The 20,530-nt window shown below is 46.8% G+C and overlaps 3 protein-coding genes across 4 annotated transcripts in view; all 3 read left to right on the top strand.

The window, feature by feature from the left end:
- The first annotated feature begins 693 nt into the window (after nucleotides 1-693).
- Nucleotides 694-2,306, top strand: LOC121058261 (actin-85C-like). 2 transcript variants are annotated; one of them, XM_040533606.1, is made up of 2 exons: nucleotides 694-1,637; nucleotides 1,749-2,306. In XM_040533606.1, exons 1-2 carry the CDS (start codon nucleotides 1,016-1,018, stop codon nucleotides 2,147-2,149), a joined length of 1,023 nt encoding a protein of 340 aa, XP_040389540.1. In that variant the 5' UTR covers nucleotides 694-1,015; the 3' UTR covers nucleotides 2,150-2,306. The 2 variants fall into 2 exon arrangements, with proteins under 2 accessions (XP_040389540.1, XP_040389539.1); XM_040533605.1 differs by having other exon boundaries at nucleotides 694-2,306.
- Nucleotides 2,307-2,704: 398 nt separating this feature from the next.
- LOC121058260 (actin-5-like) lies at nucleotides 2,705-4,445 on the top strand. Its single transcript, XM_040533604.1, has one exon. It carries the CDS (start codon nucleotides 3,138-3,140, stop codon nucleotides 4,341-4,343), a length of 1,206 nt encoding a protein of 401 aa, XP_040389538.1. The 5' UTR covers nucleotides 2,705-3,137; the 3' UTR covers nucleotides 4,344-4,445.
- Nucleotides 4,446-15,454: 11,009 nt separating this feature from the next.
- Nucleotides 15,455-20,530, top strand: part of PRDM16 (PR/SET domain 16) — a 310,444-nt gene continuing 305,368 nt past the window's right edge. The window contains exons 1-2 of the mRNA XM_040533380.1: nucleotides 15,455-15,537; nucleotides 15,933-16,034. The gene's annotated coding sequence lies outside the window, so the exon portion shown is untranslated. The remainder of the gene's footprint in view (nucleotides 15,538-15,932; nucleotides 16,035-20,530) is intronic.

Raw genomic sequence — 20,530 nt, 5'->3', positions numbered from 1 at the left:
ATTGGATTCAAAAGCATAGAAATTTCCTTCTGTGGGAAACTTTCTACTGAAGCAAAAGGAAAAAATAATTAGATGTGAAATGGGGGTCAGTTGTGAAGATCTAGGATATTTTTAATCCTTTTGAACAAACTTCCAAAAACTAGTTGAGCAAAGTGCTGAGGGGAAAAGGGAAGCATGGAAGGAGGACAGCTGCACGTCTGTTTATTTGCAGGCGGGCTAGCTTGTCAGCAGCCTAGGGTACAGATTCATTAGGGGAAGGGATTTATTTGCACTAAACAGTATTATAAGCATTGTTTAAAGCTGACAGGATTTTTTAAACCATCAAGAGGCAGAAATTATTTTTTCATTTCTGTGCTTTTACCAAAAAATTGTCTTTACATTAACGAATAAGCATAGGAGAAAAAAATCAAAACAAGACTCCCAGATGCCATAGCCAATACCAAACACAATTCTTCTTACTTAAAAGTATGTTTTAGAAGTTTCCTATAAAATATCAGAAAGGATTCAGTTGAAAAAGGTTTTCTTCCAATGCAGATGTTATTCAAAAAAAGCAAACTGGCAATTCAGTTAGCACTTACAGGCAGGCAAATCTGTCCTAATCTCCACCAGCTCTTTGAATTAAATGTAAGTCTTAGCTAAGCCAAGGCACGTGTGAAAATCTTAATTATTTTCACAAATGTATTTTGCGATACCTGCTTTTCTGAGAAATAGATGCTCTTGGGCTCAGTATAAGGATACAGTTGATGGTCTGTGACCTATGGATCCGACTTGGTGAATGAGAGTCCTCTGGCTGGAGTCATGGTAAAGCTAAATTTCCAGGGCAGTGCCTGGAATGTTGTAACTTGCTGGGAAAATATATTATTGTATCACTGGCCATTATGAGGTAGCTGGGGGCAGACATGCGAGCTGCATCCCCCCCAAGAAGACAGCCCTGGCGATGGTGACCAGCCTGTAAAAGAGGAACGGGAAAACACGGCCAGAGAGCTGCTCTGGGGCACCGTCAGCTCTGTGAACAATGTTTGACCCCAGCGTTTTGGATGTCCCAGCAGTAATCTTTGACAACGGGTCTGGGTTATGCAAGGCAGGTATCGCAGGTGACAGTGGCCCAAGGTCTGTTATCACGGCAATTGTTGGTCGCTCAAAAGCCAAATCTACAATGCTTGGAGCTGGGATGAAAGAATACTATGTTGGAGAAGAAGCTCAGTCCAAAAGGGGGATCCTGTCTTTGAATTATCCAATTGACCATGGCATAGTTACCTCCTGGGATGACATGGAAAGGATCTGGAGACACGTCTATGAGTACGAGCTGAGAATCAAAGCCACTGAAAGGCCAGTGCTGTTGACAGAAGCTCCCCTGAATCCTCTTCAGAACCGGGAGAAAATGACGGAGATCATGTTTGAAGGCTTCATGGTGCCCGCTATGTACGTGGCAGTCCAGGCAGCTCTGGCACTCTACGCCTCAGCCCGCACCACCGGGATCGTCATGGACAGCGGGGACGGTGTCACCCACACGGTCCCCATTTACGAAGGGTACTGTCTGCCCCATGCTGTCTCCAGGCTGGATATTGCTGGCCGGGACATCACCGAATATTTCATGAGGCTTCTTCTGGAGAGCGGGCACTCTTTTGTTAGCACAGCTGAAAGGGAAATCGTGAGAGATATCAAAGAGAAGCTGTGCTACGTAGCTTTAGACCCCATCCATGAAACGAAAGCAAAGCCCGAAGAAATCATGAAAGAATACAGGTTACCTGACAGCAATGTCATTCAGATAGGCAGCCAGCTCTTCCGTGCTCCAGAGGTCCTCTTTGTGCCTGCAAACATCGGCATTGAAGCACCCGGCGTGCACAAAATGATCTTCAACAGCATCATGAAGTGTGACATTGACGTGCGCAGGAATCTCTACGCCAACGTCCTGCTCTCGGGTGGCTCCACGCTCTTCCCCGGCCTGGAGGAGCGGATCCTGAGGGAGATGCACCTCCAAGTGCCGGCAGGCATGTTTGTGAGGATCGTTGCTCCCCCCGAGAGAAAATACAGCGTGTGGATTGGGGCCTCCGTCCTCACCTGCCTGACATCTTTCAAGCAAATGTGGGTCACCGTGAGCGACTACAAGGACTTTGGGGCAGCCGTCGTCCATCGGAAATGCTTCTAAGGAGACGGTCAGACCAAGCGAATGCCTTGCTGCAACAAAGCATGAGCAAGAAACCCTGGCGAGAGCTGGCTGAACCAAAAGGTGCCACAGCAGTTCGTGTCTTTACTGGCTGACAAAACCTTTATGGAGATAAAACATTAAAAGAATTGGTAACCAGGGCATCGAGCCTTCTTAGCGTACATCACCTCCAAGGGGAGCGCTGTGTGTTCCCAACTCCCTCGTGCCCGAGCCTGGAGCCTCGTTTGTCTGCACATGCTCTCCCAGCCCCTGCCTCGTGCTCGGGCTGTGACACCACAGCCTTGCTGTTTCTTTGCCCCGGCCTCATGGGGTAGCCTAGAGTGATCAGGGCCATTGCCACTATTTCCACAGCACTCCTACCCCCAGTCACTCCTGTTTATGCCATCAGATTAGTAATGGAATTAACGTGCACTAATGGGGAGAGTGGGAGAAGTGCTGAGAGAGGCTGGTTTTGAACTTCAGGTTAAAAATTCCAGCAGTTTTCCAGCAGCAGCTTCTACACAAATTTAGTCTGAATTCTGTGCTTTTCCTTTTCCATTTTCCCTTTTCCTTTTTCCTTTTTCTTTCCCACAGATTGCAGGGATGCAGTAACTAACCAACTCACCGCCTCTCTTGCAGCCATACGGGGAGTAGCTCACCTCCTCTGCTGGGGATTCTTCCCTCTAAGGTCTTTGAGATATCTGGGTTTTGTATTCTAAAACTAGATCACGTGTTATTTTCGACCTCATTAAAAATGTTTCCTTTAGAAACCCAGCAAAACCCCAAACAGAATCCAAATATAAATCAATGCAAATGCAATTACTGTAACCGACCCTCCTCTGTGCCTGAGGGCCTGAAAAAATTCATTGATTCCCCGCTGTAATTTATCTGGGAAGCAAGAACACCCAGCCTCCCTTCCAAGCACCGGCCCCGCATCGAATTGCTCGGTGGAGGAGCAGGGCTGGGGCATTGTGAGCTGTGCCCATTTGTGATGCGGGGTCCGGAACATTTCGTGGTGCTGCCAGAAGATCGCTGCCCCCCGATAGCACCCATCCTGCATGCGATGTCACATGCGGCAGCAGCGGGGACCCCCGCGGTGATCTTTGACAATGGCTCTGGGCAGTGCAAGGCCGGGCTGTCAGGGGAGCTGGCACCCCGCTCGGTTATCTCTACTGTTGTGGGGTACCCCAAGTTCAGGTTCGTCATGTTTGGGGCCGGTCACAGGGAGTGGTACGTCGGAGAAGAAGCCCAGTCCAAACGGGGCATTTTGTCTTTGAATTACCCGATGGAAAACGGGCTAGTTACATCCTGGGACAACATGGAGAAGATCTGGAGATACCTGTACGAGCAAGAACTCAGGCTGAAGCCCAGTGAGAGACCAGCGCTGCTGACCGAGACCCCTCTCAATCCTTTGTCCCACCGGGAAAAAATGGCTGAGCTGATGTTCGAAAGCTTCCGCGTGCCTGCCCTCTTTGTGACGCTGCAGGCACTCACGGTCCTGTACGCCAGTGCCCGCACAACCGGGCTGGTGCTGGACAGTGGGGACGGTGTCACCATCGCAGTCCCTGTCTACAAAGGCAAGTACCTGCTGCAGGGCATAACCAGGGTGGATTTTGCCGGCAGAGGTGTAACCAAGTACCTTGCCAGGCTCCTCCTGGAGACCGGGCACTCCTTCATGAGCGCAACAGAGAGAGAGATCGTCAGGGATATGAAGGAGAAGCTGTGCTACGTTGCTCTAGATCCTAAAAAAAAAATGCAGGAAAAGCCTGAAAATCTTACGTGCGAGTACATTCTCCCTGACGGAAGGTCTGTCAAGGTGGGAGACCAGCTCTTCCGAGCTCCTGAAGCACTTTTTGTGCCCAGAGAGGTGGAAGTCCAAGGGCCAGGGGTTGTGGGGATGGTCCTCCGGAGCCTCGCCAAATGTAGCAGCCGTATCCAGCTGGACATCCTAAGGAACGTGGTGCTCTCGGGTGGATCGACTCTGTTCCGAGGCTTCAAGGAGAGGCTTCTGAAGGATCTTCAGGCGGCAATCCCCAGCACAACCCCCGTCAAGATCTTCTCGCCGAAAGATCGGATGTACTCCGTGTGGACTGGCGCGTCGCTGCTCGCCACCCTGACAGCGTTTAGGAATATGTGGATTACCAGGGAGGACTATTACGAAGTCGGGCCAGCAGTACTCCAGAGAAAATGCTTTTGAAAAGTAAAAGTATGACCATCCAGGAATTTTTTTTAAGTGCCAATGTGAACAGCTGGAGAGCAGTTAATAAATCAGTACAAAAATAATTGATTTGTAGTAAGTGATTTTATAGCTTAGTAAAGAAAGATCCCTTGTGCATTGGGCTGAAGAAAGAGTCCTTGTTCTGAGCATTTTTGCTATCCAAGATGTTGGTTTTAATTCTAGAAATGTGTTGATCCCTGCTAGAACTGCAAACAGTTTGTCAGACTTTTAAACACTTGAGAACAAGCCACCTCCAGCCCATGCCCGGGGGGGCTGGCTCCCTGCCACGCACTGTAAACTTCCAAAGAGTGGAAAGAGACCTCTGATGGAGAAATAGAGGGCTCGTGGGTATTGCTGACCCTTCACCATAGCACCGGAGATCACTCGTAGCAGTCCTGGAGAAGCTCAGAGAGGACCGAGCTTCTAAATTTGTTTTTGCTCGCCAAATGAAAATAAGTTGGTCTGGCTGCTAGAGCAGAGCTCTCAGACCGAGCACACCTCTGCGCTGCTTGTGGCCTTGCCAAGGCATTTGCTATGTCACATCACATAAAACATCGCTTCTGTTTGCCCATCTGTGGAATCTAGCGAATATTCCAGCTTAAGGACTGTGTGAGACTTCATTTAGGTAATATAATGATAAGATTAGTAATTAATCAGAGAGCACAAGGTGAAAGATATTTAGTTTGGGTTTATTCTTCGAAGATTTCTGAAGAAACTTTGTGACAGCAGGCATCTACGAGAAGGTGGAGGTGGTTGTCCCTAGCTGGCACTGATGGGAAAAGCTGGACACATTAGGAGATGGTGTTATTTCTCTACTTCCTCAGCGGCAGCCGGGGGAAGTGACAAAATAACCCTGCAGATATTTGCTTGAATTACTAAAGAAATCTGCCATGCTGAGCTCGTTGAGCATTTTTTTTTGAATGCTGAGCATTTCCAAAAAATAAGCTTAACTGGAGTAAATGTGGCTAACTAAAGTGAGCTATGAAATTCATAACAGTTGTGTGAATTTGCAGCACTTAAATCTGCATTCAAATACTCTGAAAATGATGTATTTACAGAGATCATCGTCATCCACTTCTGCAAATATATGCACTACATCGAAGCAGGCAATGGAAATCTTCTCATAATTAAACTAAATAACACTATACTATATGTTGTTCAAAATTATTTCAAAAAGCCCTCAAGATATAGCTGAGAACTTACTGGATTTCTTCAAGACCAACATGAAAATAGGAAAAGAGACACAATCCGCCTTCTGAATGATTCGATGCGGTGTCTGGCTATTTTCATTCAGCTCTGGAGAAGAATCTTCAAACTCATTGATGCCCTCTGCTGCCTTGGGACTGATTAGTCATCCCTCACCTCCTCTCCCTGCCCTTCGGAGACTCACAGCACCGCTTTGCTTTCCGTCCAAGCATTTACAAGTGCTCTGAATGCAGGGATGTCCAGCCCCCGTGTTCAGCCTTCACCAAGCCCTGGAGTACCTGGAGTGGGAAATTAAGACGAGCTGGAAGATCCAACTGCCGAGGGAGGTGGGCAGGGAGGAGAGGATGATTTCTGGGTGACTCCAGAGTCACAAGGGGATTTTTGTACCTGCAAAGTGGGAAGCACAGGAAAAGAGCTGGGGGCAGAGCAGGCTCAGCTCACCTTTTTAATACTGATCTCAGCAGCGGGTGTAACACAAGACGTGTACATCCCAGAGCGCATTTATATGGGTGGGGGGAGTAGGCGGTGACAGGATGTGGAAACGTGCATGAATCCGAACAGGGGATCAGCGTGCAGCGAGGCTGTGTGGTGGGCAGGCTGTGTGATGGGTCGGGGTCCGAAGCAGTGGCAGCGGCACCGCCTGTCCCCACAGAGCAGCCCCGTGCAACGCGGTTATTGCTGTTTGGGGACGGGGATTGGCAGTGGCTGTGCTGGGTATTCCAACAGAGAGGAGTGAAAGGCTTTCCTGGCCACGCCAGGCATCATCACCTTCCTTACACCGGCCAGGTGCCTCTTCTGCAGCTCCTCCGGCCGTGGTGGCAGGAGTATCCAGCAGCAGCAGGACCTAATTTTCCCCAGTGATCAGAGTGAAAGCATAAAGCAATGAGTCTGGAGTAAAACACACAGCTCTCCTGCTCCGCTTGGCCCCGAAGGCTTCAGAAAGTTGAGATATGTATTACTCCATCAAGTTAATGCAAGTATTCAGAGAGCTTTTAGAGCTGTTATGAAATCTGAATCAGCAATCTCGTATCTTTCTTCCATTGCAGTATGTTACCTTTTAGCAGCCCACTGGAAATGTGTAAACAAACGAGGTACAACTGTAGACAGTTTAAATATTTTACAGCTCACTGACTTCCATATGAGGAGGGATTTGCAGTAACTTAAGTGTTTAGACTCCTGCTCCAATAATCTAATGCAAATAAAAATGCAAACAACTGTGTGCTGGAAAGCAGCGGGAACCCCAGAGAACGGTGCAGCTCAAGGTAGCTGTCAGCAAGGAGAAAAGCAAGGCAGCAAGCGTGATAACTGCACACCCAGGTGCAGGCACAAAGCATGTTTGGAGCGTGACACCTAGCAGGGCTCTGTGTGTGCTCGTAGCAAGGTGTCACCCTTGCAGAGCACATTGCCTGGTGTAACCCGGGATGGATTCACTGGCACCAAAATCATTCAACATCCAGGGACCTGCTTCAGCTCCTCCCAGCCGGAAATCATTCAACAGACCGTGATTACAGGTAGGTAGCACCCACAGTACTGGTTTGGCCCGGCTCTTTCCATTTGCCTCCGAGACACGACTTTGCCCAAGGACACACAGCAGATAGCAGGAGCTGGCACGTGTTCCCAGAGCCTAGGCTCTTTATCAGCCTCTTCAGTCTCTTGGTCACCTTGTGCTCCCATCGCTGTGCAGGGCACTGGAAATTCATTACTTCCCTTGTATTTCGTTTTCACCTTGAAGAGGTCAGTTGTGTTAATAATCATTTGGGACCACATTCCCGTGGCCCTCACGCCACGGAAAATGAGCGGCAGGAATCCTTCCTCTGTCTGCCTCCACCTGTCCTCTGGACACGTACAGAAACACAAAACCATGTGTGAAGTTTGCACTAAAATTACATAACCATCTCACCCTGCTCCTGGTAATTTTTCCCTCCCTCCCCAAGTCTCCTTTAGGTTTCAGTCCAGCAGCAGCCCTTTATTTTCTTTTAAATGTCAAACAATTCATCATTTTCCCCATTCCCCATGAATCTAAAGGTTTTATTGGTATGCAGCGGTGTCAGCCTGGGACAATGCACGCTGATTACCCAAAACAACACGGTTCTTGTCACCCTGCCCGTTTTTGGTTTCGAGCTCTTGAGAAATGTACAACAGCTCTTGCTTTCTCTCTCTCCTCCCCGTTATCATATGCACAACAAGAAGGCTGGGTTCACATACACACTAGACAAATAGTTATTATCTTTATTTTTCACATCTCTCGTCCCCTGCCCTCATCCACGCTGAGCACGCTGCTGCAAGAGGTGGGCTCACCCCTGGGCTGCAGAGCAAAGGTCTGGGGGAGGCCGGTGATGGCCGGGTTGTGGTGAGGGGTGCCGAGCCGTGAGGGGTGCCGAGCCGGGCATCTCTGCAGCAGGGGCAGGGAGGAAGGTCGGGACTCAGCCCCTTTGTTTTTCCAGGCACGGTGATGCTCAGAGAGGCTCCGTAGTCATCACACGCACACATGCACCCACACGTACGCATATGCACACACTGATTTTATTAAGCCATTCCATACAAGTATTTTATATATGTACTTTTTTGTTGTTTTTTATTTGGAAAACTTCAGAGTGCTTTTTTTCACACACAGTAAAGTTAGCTTTGCTGAGATTCATTAGTCCCCTTTCCCCCTGTGTGTAAATGGATCTCTCTCAGTTATGCAATGCAAGGGTACACAACCATGAAAAGTGCAGAGGCAGCCAAAAAAAGCATTGTTCTGAACTCGGACGTGTAAAATATTCATATTCAATAATAAAAAATAAAAAAACGGCCCTTAATAAAAAATTCACGGGGTAAAATATGCATTGTCGCTCCATCCCCAGGGCTGCAGCAGTTTCCAGACCAACATGTTACGTGGGTTTTCACTGCCTTGTTTTACTCGATTAATTCAAAACCAATTCACTCTCAGACATCCCAGTATTAGGTGCCTAAATTGATTCTGATTTCTCTAAGGGCTGTGTCTCTATGACTACAGTTGTAGCTGGTAGAAACTGTTCAGAGCATCCGACGTGCAGCCCGCCCGAACAAGACCGTCCCTGATGCCGAAGGGGTGCCCACACCGTGCTGGGCAGCCGCACAAACCAGCTCTGAACGAGCCAGGAGCTCTTTCAGCACGCTGCTCAGCCTGCCACGGCACACCCCGCTTCTTGAAGGGGCAAATTAGCCAAATGTTAGCATGGCGAGCTGCTCTGCCAGGGGGGCGAGCACATCTTGACCAACGGTGGTGACTGCGTGCAGCACAGCACCCCTGCAGGGCTTTGCAGAGGAAAAGAAATAATCCAGGGTGCTGAAGGGAGGCAGAGGCAGGTGGAGATAAATGCCTGGCTCAGGCCCTGACTGAAGTATGCAGCTGAGATGGGAATTTAATTTATGTTTTTCTGCATCCCCAGCCAGTGCCATAGCTGCAAGGCCAGCCTGCCTCAGGCCATGAAAGTGAGTTAGAAACGGTCCCAAACAGCGAAGAAAGCAGAAGGATGGACTGGGGACTGACACACTGCTTTGACAGGACAAGGACATCTGTACCTGTGTAGGAACGTGGCAGCAGCCGCACTGGACTCAGCAGCTCTGCTGAGGAGCCGCGGTCCCACTGTGCCCCTACAGACCGGTGCCAGCAGAAGCTGCCACTTCCTTCGTGCTCTGGTTTCAGGGCTTCTGTCCCACATCCCCAAGTGGCAAAATTAAAGCTAAAGCACGGATCCCCTGCGGCAATAGGTGCGCTGTGCTGCCTCGTGCATCCGATGGCTACGGTGGTGCCGCGAGCCCAGCAGCAGGGGAGAATGTTGGAGTGGTAGCGTGAGCATTGCTGGAGAAAAGAGAATGCAGGAACGAGAGGAGAGGTTCTGAACTTAAAATATTTTGCCTGGCGCTGAAATTTTATGAAGATATATGGGAGAAAAGAATGAGAAACTCCAAAACAACCAATGCTTCAGATGTTTCTTTTATCTAAAGTATAGCTAGTTAAATGTTTTACATAGAACGAGTCCCAAGAAGCATAAATCAGGGGATATAAGCTATGTTTTATAAAGACCTCAAAATATAAGTTCTTTACCTCCCACATTCTCGGGCCAAATATTTTAACTGGAAAAGCATGTGGGACAATCAGTGTGCATATCACCGATGTCTTTAATGACCATTCCCACCAAGGTGATTTGTTCTGTGTCCACGGTTTGATACTTACATACAAAAAAAATGGAAGAACAGAAGAAAAAAGCTTCAGAAATTCTGATTTTGGAAAATTGTGATAACAACTGACAATGTGGAAGTAACAAAATATGCTGTGATGTGACAGCTGTCAGAAACATTTGAGATTTTTCTTCTTGGGGGGGGGGGAAAGGGGTAGAAATTGTTCCTTCTCTCTGCAAGCTCCGGATTACTTCTGATGGGTGTCAAATATGAGCCACAGCACCAAGCTGCATAAAAGGGGGAATGGAAGAATTAAAAGACCTTGCTGAGTACCCTCCTCATTTGCCTTTCCCTAATAATTTTCCAATGGCTTTGGACAAAAAGCATTTTTATTCTTGAATTGTGTTTCTTTGTAGTTCACAGGGAGAAAATAAAACTAGCTCACCATGAATGTAAGGGCTGCATCATTTAGCCTAAATAAGGCCAAATCCCCAGGCCCGAGTCCCGCTGCTTGTGCACGTTGTTAAAAAGGCAGGAAAACCGGGATGGATGTGCGAAGCAGGAGGGGAGTCCCTTGGGTTCACCGTATGCCATGTCCCAAGGCTGTGCTTGCAAGGTGTCGGACAGGGGTGGTCACAGGGGACAGCCGGAGGATGCTGCTGCCACCTGAGGGCTCGGCCTCCCTCCAGAGAGCTCCGTGATTTTCCCCTTCTCTAGTCCTTGTGGCTGTGGCTCCTGCAGAGGCAGACAGCTACGTGCTGACAAACCTCCCTCCTTTGCACGACTTCCTGGCAGATCTTTTCCCCGTCTCCCGCACTCTTGCTCCTCCCTCATATTTCTCAGGCCCGTGCAGCAGGAGGGCACCGAGCAGCACGCATCCAGCCGAGCTGGGGGCTCCGCTTGCAGGTTGGCAGCCCCACCCAGCTCAGCCATCTCCTGGATTTATTGTGTCTCCTTGCATTATCTGCCTCATTCCTGTGTCTGAGAAGGGAGGATGTGCTGAGAGCCTTCACATGGCCGGCCGCACAAAACCACATCCTCGCTATCCCAAAGTTCAGAACATCTGTCTTAATTTGTCTGGCCCTCAGCGCTGCGCTCTCGCAGCCTCGCAGGATTTACTGCTTGTTTTTGCAATGAATCTCGCTCACCGAGAGCAGAGAGGGGAATTTGATGGTGTTAAAAAACATCGCTCTCTCTGCGGTTCTCAGGACATCTTGGACCAAATGCAGCCCTGCTGGTGTCAGAGCCTCAGACTAACGGAGGAGCCACTGGTGAGCCACTTAGTCCTCGTAACGCAGATGAGCTGAGAAGATTTGGAAACACTCAGCTCTTCAGATCCTTTGCTACCTCGAGAAATCCAAAGGGAAATACATGTGCTGCCAAAGTTGTTTCTATGGGTCATTCCTGAATTCCTACAGAAAATAGTATTTCTCAGAACAACACAGCAGAGCTATTAAACTGTGCTGGTGGTCTGATGACATTCTCTGAAGTACTGTCTTTCAGCCAAAGTAATATAGGTTTCCTCGAAGCACATGCCCCTGGAGGGAGAAATCACGGGCTTTGAAGGTATCCAAGACAATAGTCCAGATGCTGATTTCAGCTCTGCTGTCTTAAACCCCTGTATTCCGTGAATTTACGTCAAAACTGATTTTTTTTTTTACTGATGTGAGATCATTATTCCTTTATAAGAAGGGATCCCTGCGTACTCAGAGTAACTGGATGATGGCCAGCTTGCTCCCTTGGAGGTTTTCTTTCCAGAACTGCCGCAGGTTTGCGAGGGCAGGTCACCACAATCTGGATTCTTCCCATCTAATCTTGCACAATGAAAGCAAGTGACTTTAAGCTCAGGTTAAGAAGAGAAACAGCAGGGAGGGAGAGAGAGAGAGAGACTTGAGAAAGTTCACCTGCTTCTGAGCTGCTGGGCTTTTATCCCTCTCCATTTACTGAGAAATTCCTCTGGTGGTAGTTCCTAAATCAGTCAAACTCTTTATACATGCCCGTGGAACTGAGTCTGAGCCTTCATGTGCAGCGTGATGCTTCGAGGCACGCTGAGACCGGGGATGCTCTTCCCCCAAACACCGAGCTGGAATTGCAGAACAGGAACCACGAGGCTGCTGCATGTTACGCTGATGCGTGCAACCGAGCATCGTGCTGAGGGCGGCGTCTCACCCAACGCAGCCGTGGAAACCCCCTGAGTCGTCTTGTGTCCTGTTGTTCGTCAGTGGAAGGAAATGAACAGATACTGAGTGCACAGACTGAGAAATGTGGATGCATCCCAGCATATTTAAAGGGAAACATTCCTGTTCAGGCACTAGCGTGTACTGTTCTCCTCTGCTTTGGCCCAACTCAGTCCCTAGGGAGGGGCTGCCGTGAGCCCCGCAGCACGGGACCTGCCCAGCCCCGGGATCCCGTGGATGAGCTCTGTGCCTGCAGAGCAAATGTGGGTCGGGGGGTCAGACCATAAGGTCCCTTGGCATCACCTGCTATTGCACCCTCGAGCAAAGAACGGAGGATGACGCCCATAAGCAGAATTAGCTCAGCCCTAAATTGCCAGTGTTATGCACAGAAATAACCGGTCTCAGGGATCAGGCTGCCTGAGTCATTTAATAGCACTTCCACCAGTTTGACTCGTGTCCAACTGCTTTTATTTCCAGTTTATGTTTACAGAGAAGTGTCCATGTCTGAGCAACTAGATGTGTGGGGATTTTCTTTCAGAAGCCACAGAAGGGATTAAAAACAACAATAATCCATGAAATTACTTCGGAATTTTTTTCTCCTCGAATGTCCTGAGGAATTCCCCAGCTCCTGACCTGTTCCAATTGGCACCATCATGCACTTGAGTTCTAATATCAGTGCAGTTTGTAACATTTCCAGGTTTTCTGGTGAGGCATTACATGAAACCAAAATAATTCTTTCCATGGGGGATTACATAGCTACTTTTGTTTCTAATATTCCAGCCCATGAGTGAAGAACATTTTCTTGGGTACCTGTTTCTTCTTTGGCTATAGGAGCTGGTGTCATTTAGAATATCTGGGCATAAATCCATTTCATTAATTTCATTCCTAATAATTTAGTTCCTAAAGGAACCAGATTAAATGCTCTATCGTAAGGCCAGTCTTTACATGTTGACTGAATGCTCTTGGACAATTAAATTCACATAAATTATGTGATACAGTGTTACCCATTTCAGTGATAGGAATGCATCTGCCTAGTTAATTAGATAAAAACTCACCTGGAGGAACCGTCACCCACTGATGCAAATGACTCATATTTTAGGGGAAAATTGCTACTGATTTACAAGAGTCTGGATCAAATGTCTGTTCTCAAATGTTTTTATATATATATAAATTTATTTTTTTTTTCTATTCAAGTACCAAAGTGTGCTTCAGGGATTTTTTTGGCAGGGGTTTTAGAGCAGGAAAATAGGAAATGAACTGGAAAATTTGAAGACTACAGCAAACAAGAAAATCCTGGAAGGAACATACCCTATAGATCCACCCTAGCCATTAATAATATGGAAAGATTTCATTAGAAAGAGAGAGGGGAAGAGAGCAAGAAGAATGTAAAAGGAGGCAGTGTTAGTATGAGCGTGCACAGGGCGTCTGCGCTGGTCCAGCCGCCAGGCAGGGCTGCTGCAGTGCTGCACGGGCAACAGGCTCTGCATTACAAGCTGCACCCCTCCTAACGCCAATAAACCACAAGCTCTAACACGTGGCAAGTGGCTCTTGAAACAGTCTCAGAGGCCAATTTGCTGGGGACTGCGTGGGATGGAGGCGCGCAGGTGAGAAGCCTGTTTGAGTCGGTCGTGTGCCAGCAGCGTTGGTGCTGAACTTGATCTGGCCCGGCTGCAGCGCGCCTGTTCCTCCCCCTAAATCAACACTTTTCCTTTTTTTTTTTTTTTTAATGTAAAGAAGTCCAAGGGCTCACATACTCACTGAGCTGTGTATGGAGAGTTTGTTCAGCATGACATGGCCAAGGTTTGCCTGCTGCAACAGCAGGAGGTTCAGGCTAGGTGCCCTCAGTCCGTTTTGTGATGCCCCCGAGCAGGTGCAGTGCAGGAGGCTGCGGGCATCAGTGAGCATCTGTGAGCATCACTCCTGCTTTAACACAAAGCTCACTCACCCTGATGGGTCTGAGAGCTGTGGTTTAACCGTCCCTAAATGCTCACCTCTAGAGGGGACTCTGTAGAACCAATTCTACTCTGGTTGATGCTCTGAGGACAAACCACCACCCCAGCTCCTCTGCTTTGTGCCAGCACATGGCGAATAAAGCAAACAATGACGCCTTGCTGGCACTGTGGCCATTCAAAAAAGCCATTTGTCGTGATGGCCCCCTCTCTGGCCCACAGCCTCCGTGTGCCCCTAGGTCACTGCCAAGCTGCTGACCCTCCAGCAGCACCCCTGTGCAGTCCCTGCTGGGACCGGAGCTGGTTCTCTGCACAGAGCCGCAGGTGTGCAGGCTGCTGTGCCCGTGTTACAGCGCAGTGCTGTCTGCTGTGCTCTGGCGGGACCCAGGGAAATACACAGAGCCCACAGAATTGTTTTGTAAAAAGGAAATAAAGTTCTGTCCCCTCTCACCCCGCCGCAGTTCATACCTGCCACCCCGTCACCGCCACCTCCCTCCTGTGCGCCCTCGAAAGGTTTGCCAGTAGCCACAAAGCATCCATTACAGCGAGCGCTTCTGTTTGCTGTAACCTATGAACAGTGTACTGAACTCAATATATTTTTGTCTGGAAAATTGTTTTGTTCTTCCCTGTAACACATTCTAGATGATTGTCTGTTCTTTCATGTCAGTTCTAGGCAAAGTGCACTGCATTAAAACTCCCACCACAGCAAAATAGAGCAAAGCAATTTAAAATCCCTGTTTTTGCCAAAAGTTTTTGCACTATTATGTCACATCCTATACATCAGCATTTGCTGGGAAAGGCTTTTTTTTCTCTTTTTTTTTTCTTTTTTCCTTTGCAGTGTTCTTGCTCCCTTCTTGAAATAGAAATATCAGCAGGTGAAATGACATTGAGTTGTGTTTTATGTATTTCCACAGTACGTAGGAGGAAATTCACTCTTTATACTTATGAAACATACAGCTACTGCAAATAAAAGAATCCGAGCATTGGAAATGTCATGAGTATTGAAAGAAGACCCTTTGGATTGCCTGTCAGTGAACTCAGCTAGGGGATGAGCTCTGCCTGGTGTGGGACACAGCCACCAGTGCTGTTCTTGTGGCCTTTTCCAAGTAACCACCAGCACACAAAGTGCACAGGAGGCTTCTATGGGTGCCACACGATGAGCTTCACATGTCAGCGAACTATTGACCGCCCACCTAGAATTCATTAATTGCTTGCTCTTCTGACTAGGTGAGCTGAACTGCTTCAAGATGGGTCTTGTGTCTCCCTTTGTAATACCGTAAATCCCCTTTTCTTTCTGACATGCAGTAGGAATCCATCTGCTTAATCAGGATGCTTGGAAAACGTATTTATTGCAGCAGATTCATCTCATCCCTCTCAGTCACAGACAAATCCACACAGAAATGCACTACAGGTGCAGAGCTGCTGCTCTCGCAGCACAGGAGCGGCCCCATTGCTCTGCGCAGGGCTCCCCCTGGCCAGCTGCAAGGAGAGCAAGGCCCAGCCCAAACCTGATGAATTTAATGAAGTCCACCTAGCTCCACTCACCCTAATTGGAGTACCTGTGGCAAATCAACTAGTTCTATATAGGCAGGGCTGAACTACTTCCCAGAAGGGTCACTCTGCTGTTGGAGAAGGGTTTGCTGTCTCTGGAGTCCTGATCTGAGGCTTCAGCAAGGAGATTTTGCCTTTTTTGAGGTCGGTATGCTCTTCATCTGCTTTGAGGTAGTCAACTGAAAGCTTACTTCCAATTATAAGAAAGAGAATCAAAGCCATAACAACAAAATACAAGCTGTTTTATGTTCTTTCTTTGTCTGTCTGTTTTGTGTATGGACCAGTAAAGCCTATGCTGAAAACACTGCTCATGGGTGGTGCATGTCAGCAAAGGGCTGGGCGATCTGCAGTTCTAGCGGGAACCTTTGCAGTATTTGCAGCTTTCTTACTGTGTTTTAAAAATAAAAAAGCTTCCAAATGGGTTTTTAGAGTCCCTACTCTTCTACAATATAGATTAAGCTGCAATGGGATTTGGAGGGGAAGCTACTCTACTGCAAGGAAAGAAACTGCTTTAGTCTGATAAGAAACATTTCTTACAGGTTTGCTGGGCTCCAATGTTATTGGTACGGGTGCCCAGTTCCCATGCAACAAGAGAAGTCTCTTCACTGCAGTGGGAGAAGAAAACAGCAGATGCAGACCTTGTAAGTAGCAGTTTCCTTTCTAGAAACCTAGAGCATGCGAAGTAAAGACTGAAAGCAAAGTAAAAGCAGGAGCAAGTAGAACTTCAGAATTAAGATAAAGTGATTTGGAAAATGTGAAGTACTGCAGGAGCTTCTGTTATCTGCCCCAATTGAAATGCTGTTGCTTCTGGGGTGAAGCATGGTGTATATTCAACAACTCAGAGAACTCAGAGTTATGGCTTTGGCCAGGTGGTTGGGGTGATGGTATCTGTTTGAAACATTAAATGAGTATAATTGATAAGTGTTGTTGGGCTAATTAGTGAAAACACCTGTTTAAAACTGCAACAGAGTCTCCTATGGTGCCACTGAATGTACTGAGACTGTTATCATCTTAGTATTGCATATATGTTCAGAATAATTGCTGGAGAGTTGCTAGTGTTCATCTGAACTGTTTACTCTGGAGCTTGTGCACCTCTGGCTGCTGGCAGGACGTTGTGAGGCTTAGGGATTTCTGAACTGAGTAATTGCAGAAGGCCTTGAGGCTTATCTCCAAAGGTGGAAGGTAAGCAAAGCCAAGTGTTTGGTCTCTGGTTGCTGTATGGTGATGGTGGCCCTGGCTTGACTACTGGGGAGGGCCAAGTGTCTCTCCTCCCATTCCCTTGTGTAGCCTGGGGGTAATGTGCAGAAGGGAGCTGAGTAATGTGGTACTGTATGCAATGAAACGTGGGACTCCTTGATGGTCAATAGAGTGAACGTTGAAGCTTTTTGTGATTTTTAGAGGGCAACTTGCATCTGAGCCAAGGTCCTGGTACAGGGTGAAAGGAAAATGTTGTTATTATCTGGGTGAGACCAGCCAGGAATTGTCCTTTTCTCTCTGAGAATGCAGCCATGTTTGAACTACAAATTCATCTGCTTCTGTTAAAGAAAAATACAGCTGCTTTCTTACTGCATTTATTGTTTAATTCATTCATGCTGCTTGTTGGAAACACCATCATTAAATTCTTTCTGGGGCATAGTTTGTTTTAAAGAAAACTCTCCATGGAAAAGGCTTTCCTTTAAATTTAGTACAAAAGAAAAGCCCAACTAGTTTTATTTATAGATTGGGGCATGAGAGACTTTCAACTTTCAAACAAGCTCTGTATCTCTGTTTCTCACATAAAAAAATGTTTAACATTTTTCTCATCCTTCCAGAATAAAATTCTTTTATTGTGATCTAATTTTTTTGCTTAAATACTGCCACTTTGACAAAAATGTTGGTTTTGCCTGCTGAATAGGATGCTCTGTGAGTTGGGATTCTGTTCTTGGATGATGTATTCTGGGTTTCAGTCATTCTTTGATGGACCATCTTGTGCTTCTGTGGGTTTGTGAAAGCTGTTATGTCTGAAGTGGTTTTCTGAGCATTTCCCAGGTTTGGACCACAGGTGGGACAAACTTTGATATATCACTAATATAGAAGCAACCAGAACTTCACTGGGCAATATAAGCTTGTATGGAAAGCGAGAAAATGGCTAAATGGTGAAAGGGCCAGAAATATGAATCTCTAATAACTTGAGAGATGGGAAAATGCATGTGAACTACTGCTAAGATCGTTTGCTTAATAGGGGAAAACATACTGAAGTGTGGTTTGCTTGGAAAAGCAGCAGTGCCTAGGTGAATGACATCACTGAGGATGTAAATCCTATTTTCTATGATTTATATTAAGATGCAAAGCTTTAAATAGTTTTATTTAAAGGATAGTTTTTCCTTTCTGGTAGAAGTTAGGCTGTGATAAACAGGTCCAGCTGTAATACTTACAGGTTGAAGTGCAGCTGAGGTGATTGCAATGCAGAAATGCTGACCTGCTTTGTGGCCAGTGCTTTCATGAAGCTGAGTGTTGGTCTCAAAATGAGCAGCAATTCTTCCTGACTTTGAGAAGATGTCAGACATTGTTCACTTTTACTGTTATAACTTCACTGGTTTTACTTTCTCAGTTGGTCTTTATGCCCTTATTGTGCCCCGCCAGCCCAAATTTAGTGGTCAGTATACTTGGGAATAAAATACTTCCCTGTCTAAATGGTTAATTTGGCTGAGCTTTATGACAAATTAAGACTCAAATTCTGTTGAAAACGTCAAATCCTTTTGTGTTCTTTAATTGATTCTCACTCTGGGTTGCTTAAAAGTGGAGCTAAAAAGCTGTTGGGAACATTTCCTATAAAATTATTACTCATATGAAAGAGTGCTGTTCCAGCTTGTAATGCACCCAAATGGCTGAAACTGAGAGACTTCTATTCCTCAGGATGTATGTGCTAAACTTAAGTAATGCTCTTATTTGAGTCATTTAAAATCATTGTATGGGTGATCTCACTCCATTATTTTTAAAGAAACTTCAGTTCACTCTATTTAACTTTATACTTCAGAGAAATGAAACTATTTCCCCATCTCCTTTATATGGAAGGAACAAAACTGCAGCTGAATGGTAGTCAAGCAGCTCATGACACATCTGTTCCAGGGTACTGAAGCAATCTGAAGTGAAAATGAGAGACAGTCTTGAGGTATATATCAGGAACAATATTACTGGTACTGTGGTGAGATTGTAGCTAACAGCTGAGAAATACAGAAGCTTTCCTCTATCTAACAGCAGCATTGTGCAGGGCTGCTCTGGGGGGGCTCCAGATTTTGAGAATACCCTGGGTAACCTCCAATGCTGACTTCAGGACTTGAAAGCAGAGCATTTGTGTTGCTGCTGGAGTATGCATTTGTTTTGCTGCGGTGTGCTGGCCTGCTCTGCTGGCTATTTGCTGTTTACATGGCAACTTCCAAGACTTGTTCTGAAAACTTGGAGCTCATTTAGAGCATCGTGCATACAGGGTGTGAGTAATGTGCTGTAATACCATTTCACTCCTGTATTCTTTCATTAGAGGCTCTTCCTGCCAGCAGAGCGAGCAACTCACATGCAGCAGATGAATGAAATGAGCTTCCAGAAGAAAGGCCTGCAGAAAGGTCCTTTTCTCCTGGATGTATTTGGGCTTGCAGCTCACTGTGCTGCTTTTGTATCAGAAACACCTTGTACATCTGAGGGAACTCTTTGTCATGCGGTATTTCCTTCTGTTAGTGGTGACAGTCTAACAAGAGTCCTGCCTCCACTTGCAGGCTTAATCTGCTGACCAGCCAGGGCAAAGCGGTGCGTGGGACTCCCACAGTAGAAGAGTGAAGGCAATGGGCCTTGATACCAGGGGAAAATGAGTGGCCAGGGTGCTTTCTGCCTTGGGAATGTTTAAGTGTGCTGCATTCAGGTCTTCAGTTTTGCAGCACTTTCCCTGTTGAACATCCTTCCCATGGCAGACCTCAGGAGCAGCTCTGCCTTTCTTGCCAGGGCTGAATTTGGGTTCTGCTCCCTGTGAAGTGCCTGACACAGGAGGTGATGTGGTACAAGGGAGAAGGGTAGGGGGCTGGTGGCAGGTGCCTTGTGCCAGGCAGTGGCTCTGGTCAGTTGTTTAGGAACATGGGCTCTGGGTGCACAGTGCCTTGCTTGTTTTCAAGCATCTTAGATTGCCCTTTTTTTCCTTTTTTTGGTGTATAAAAATGATGTAGGGTTGGAACTTGTCCTGAGAACAATATTTTTTTCTTTCAATTGATATTAAGAGGGTAACTAAATACTAACCTCATTGTGCAGATAGTGCTGGAGATGCTTGATTTTTGAAGGTCTTGTTATTCAGGTACAGTTGTACCTGGAGGACCCTGCCAATGCAGATGTTTTGTAGTGGTTCAATATGTGCTAAAACTGAAATCCCAGCCTCTGCAAAGTGAGGGGCTTGAATGTGCACCCCTTGCACATCCCAGACTGCACAGCTGGTGTCTGGGGTGGTGAGCTGTGGCAGCTTAAGCTACTGGGCAGCAAGTTGCTTGCTGCCTTTTAATTAAGAAGGTGGGGAAGAAATTGCCCTGCAGAACCTAGGAGCCTGCAGCATGCAGCCAGGTATGTGGCTGTGCTTGCAGTGTGCTGCTTGGGAGCTTCTGCTTGGAGACAAAGTGATAGGTGCTTAATTTCTTCTTGAATTCAGCAAATGCTGCCAGCAAGCAGTGTGGTAAGCTTTTTCGGGGAAGTTTGATTGGAGGGGTTTTGGATCAATAGCATGAAAGTAAAGTTAATCTACCATGCCTTGGCTGGGTAATTTATGAGTTTGTTTCCTCCCTGAGTGTATTCCTCTAGAAAGACTATATTTTAGGTATTGAGTAAACACTACTATTCAGCAAGGTTTTTTTTGACCTGGGTATTGAAATAATTTTTACTTTTAATGCTGTACCAGTTGTAAAAGCTTTTCTCCTACACAGGATTTAAATCAGTGCTTCTGGTTTTTTGACAGGGAATAGTGAGTGTCTGGTGTTTTCCAAAATGTAGTGTTCCTGCCCCAAAGGTTCTGCTCTTTCCCCTGTTTTAACGCAAGTCTTCACAGGAATAAACCCAATGGAATATGAGTCACTGTAGGAACAAGCATATGGGCAAGGTGGGCTACTGGCTTATAAATGGTACAATTGTA

This window comes from Cygnus olor, chromosome 21, assembly GCF_009769625.2.
Source record: "Cygnus olor isolate bCygOlo1 chromosome 21, bCygOlo1.pri.v2, whole genome shotgun sequence".
Lineage (NCBI taxonomy): Eukaryota > Metazoa > Chordata > Aves > Anseriformes > Anatidae > Cygnus > Cygnus olor.
Note: the sequence above shows the minus strand (reverse complement) of the source record. Positions and strands in the feature narration are given on the sequence as shown.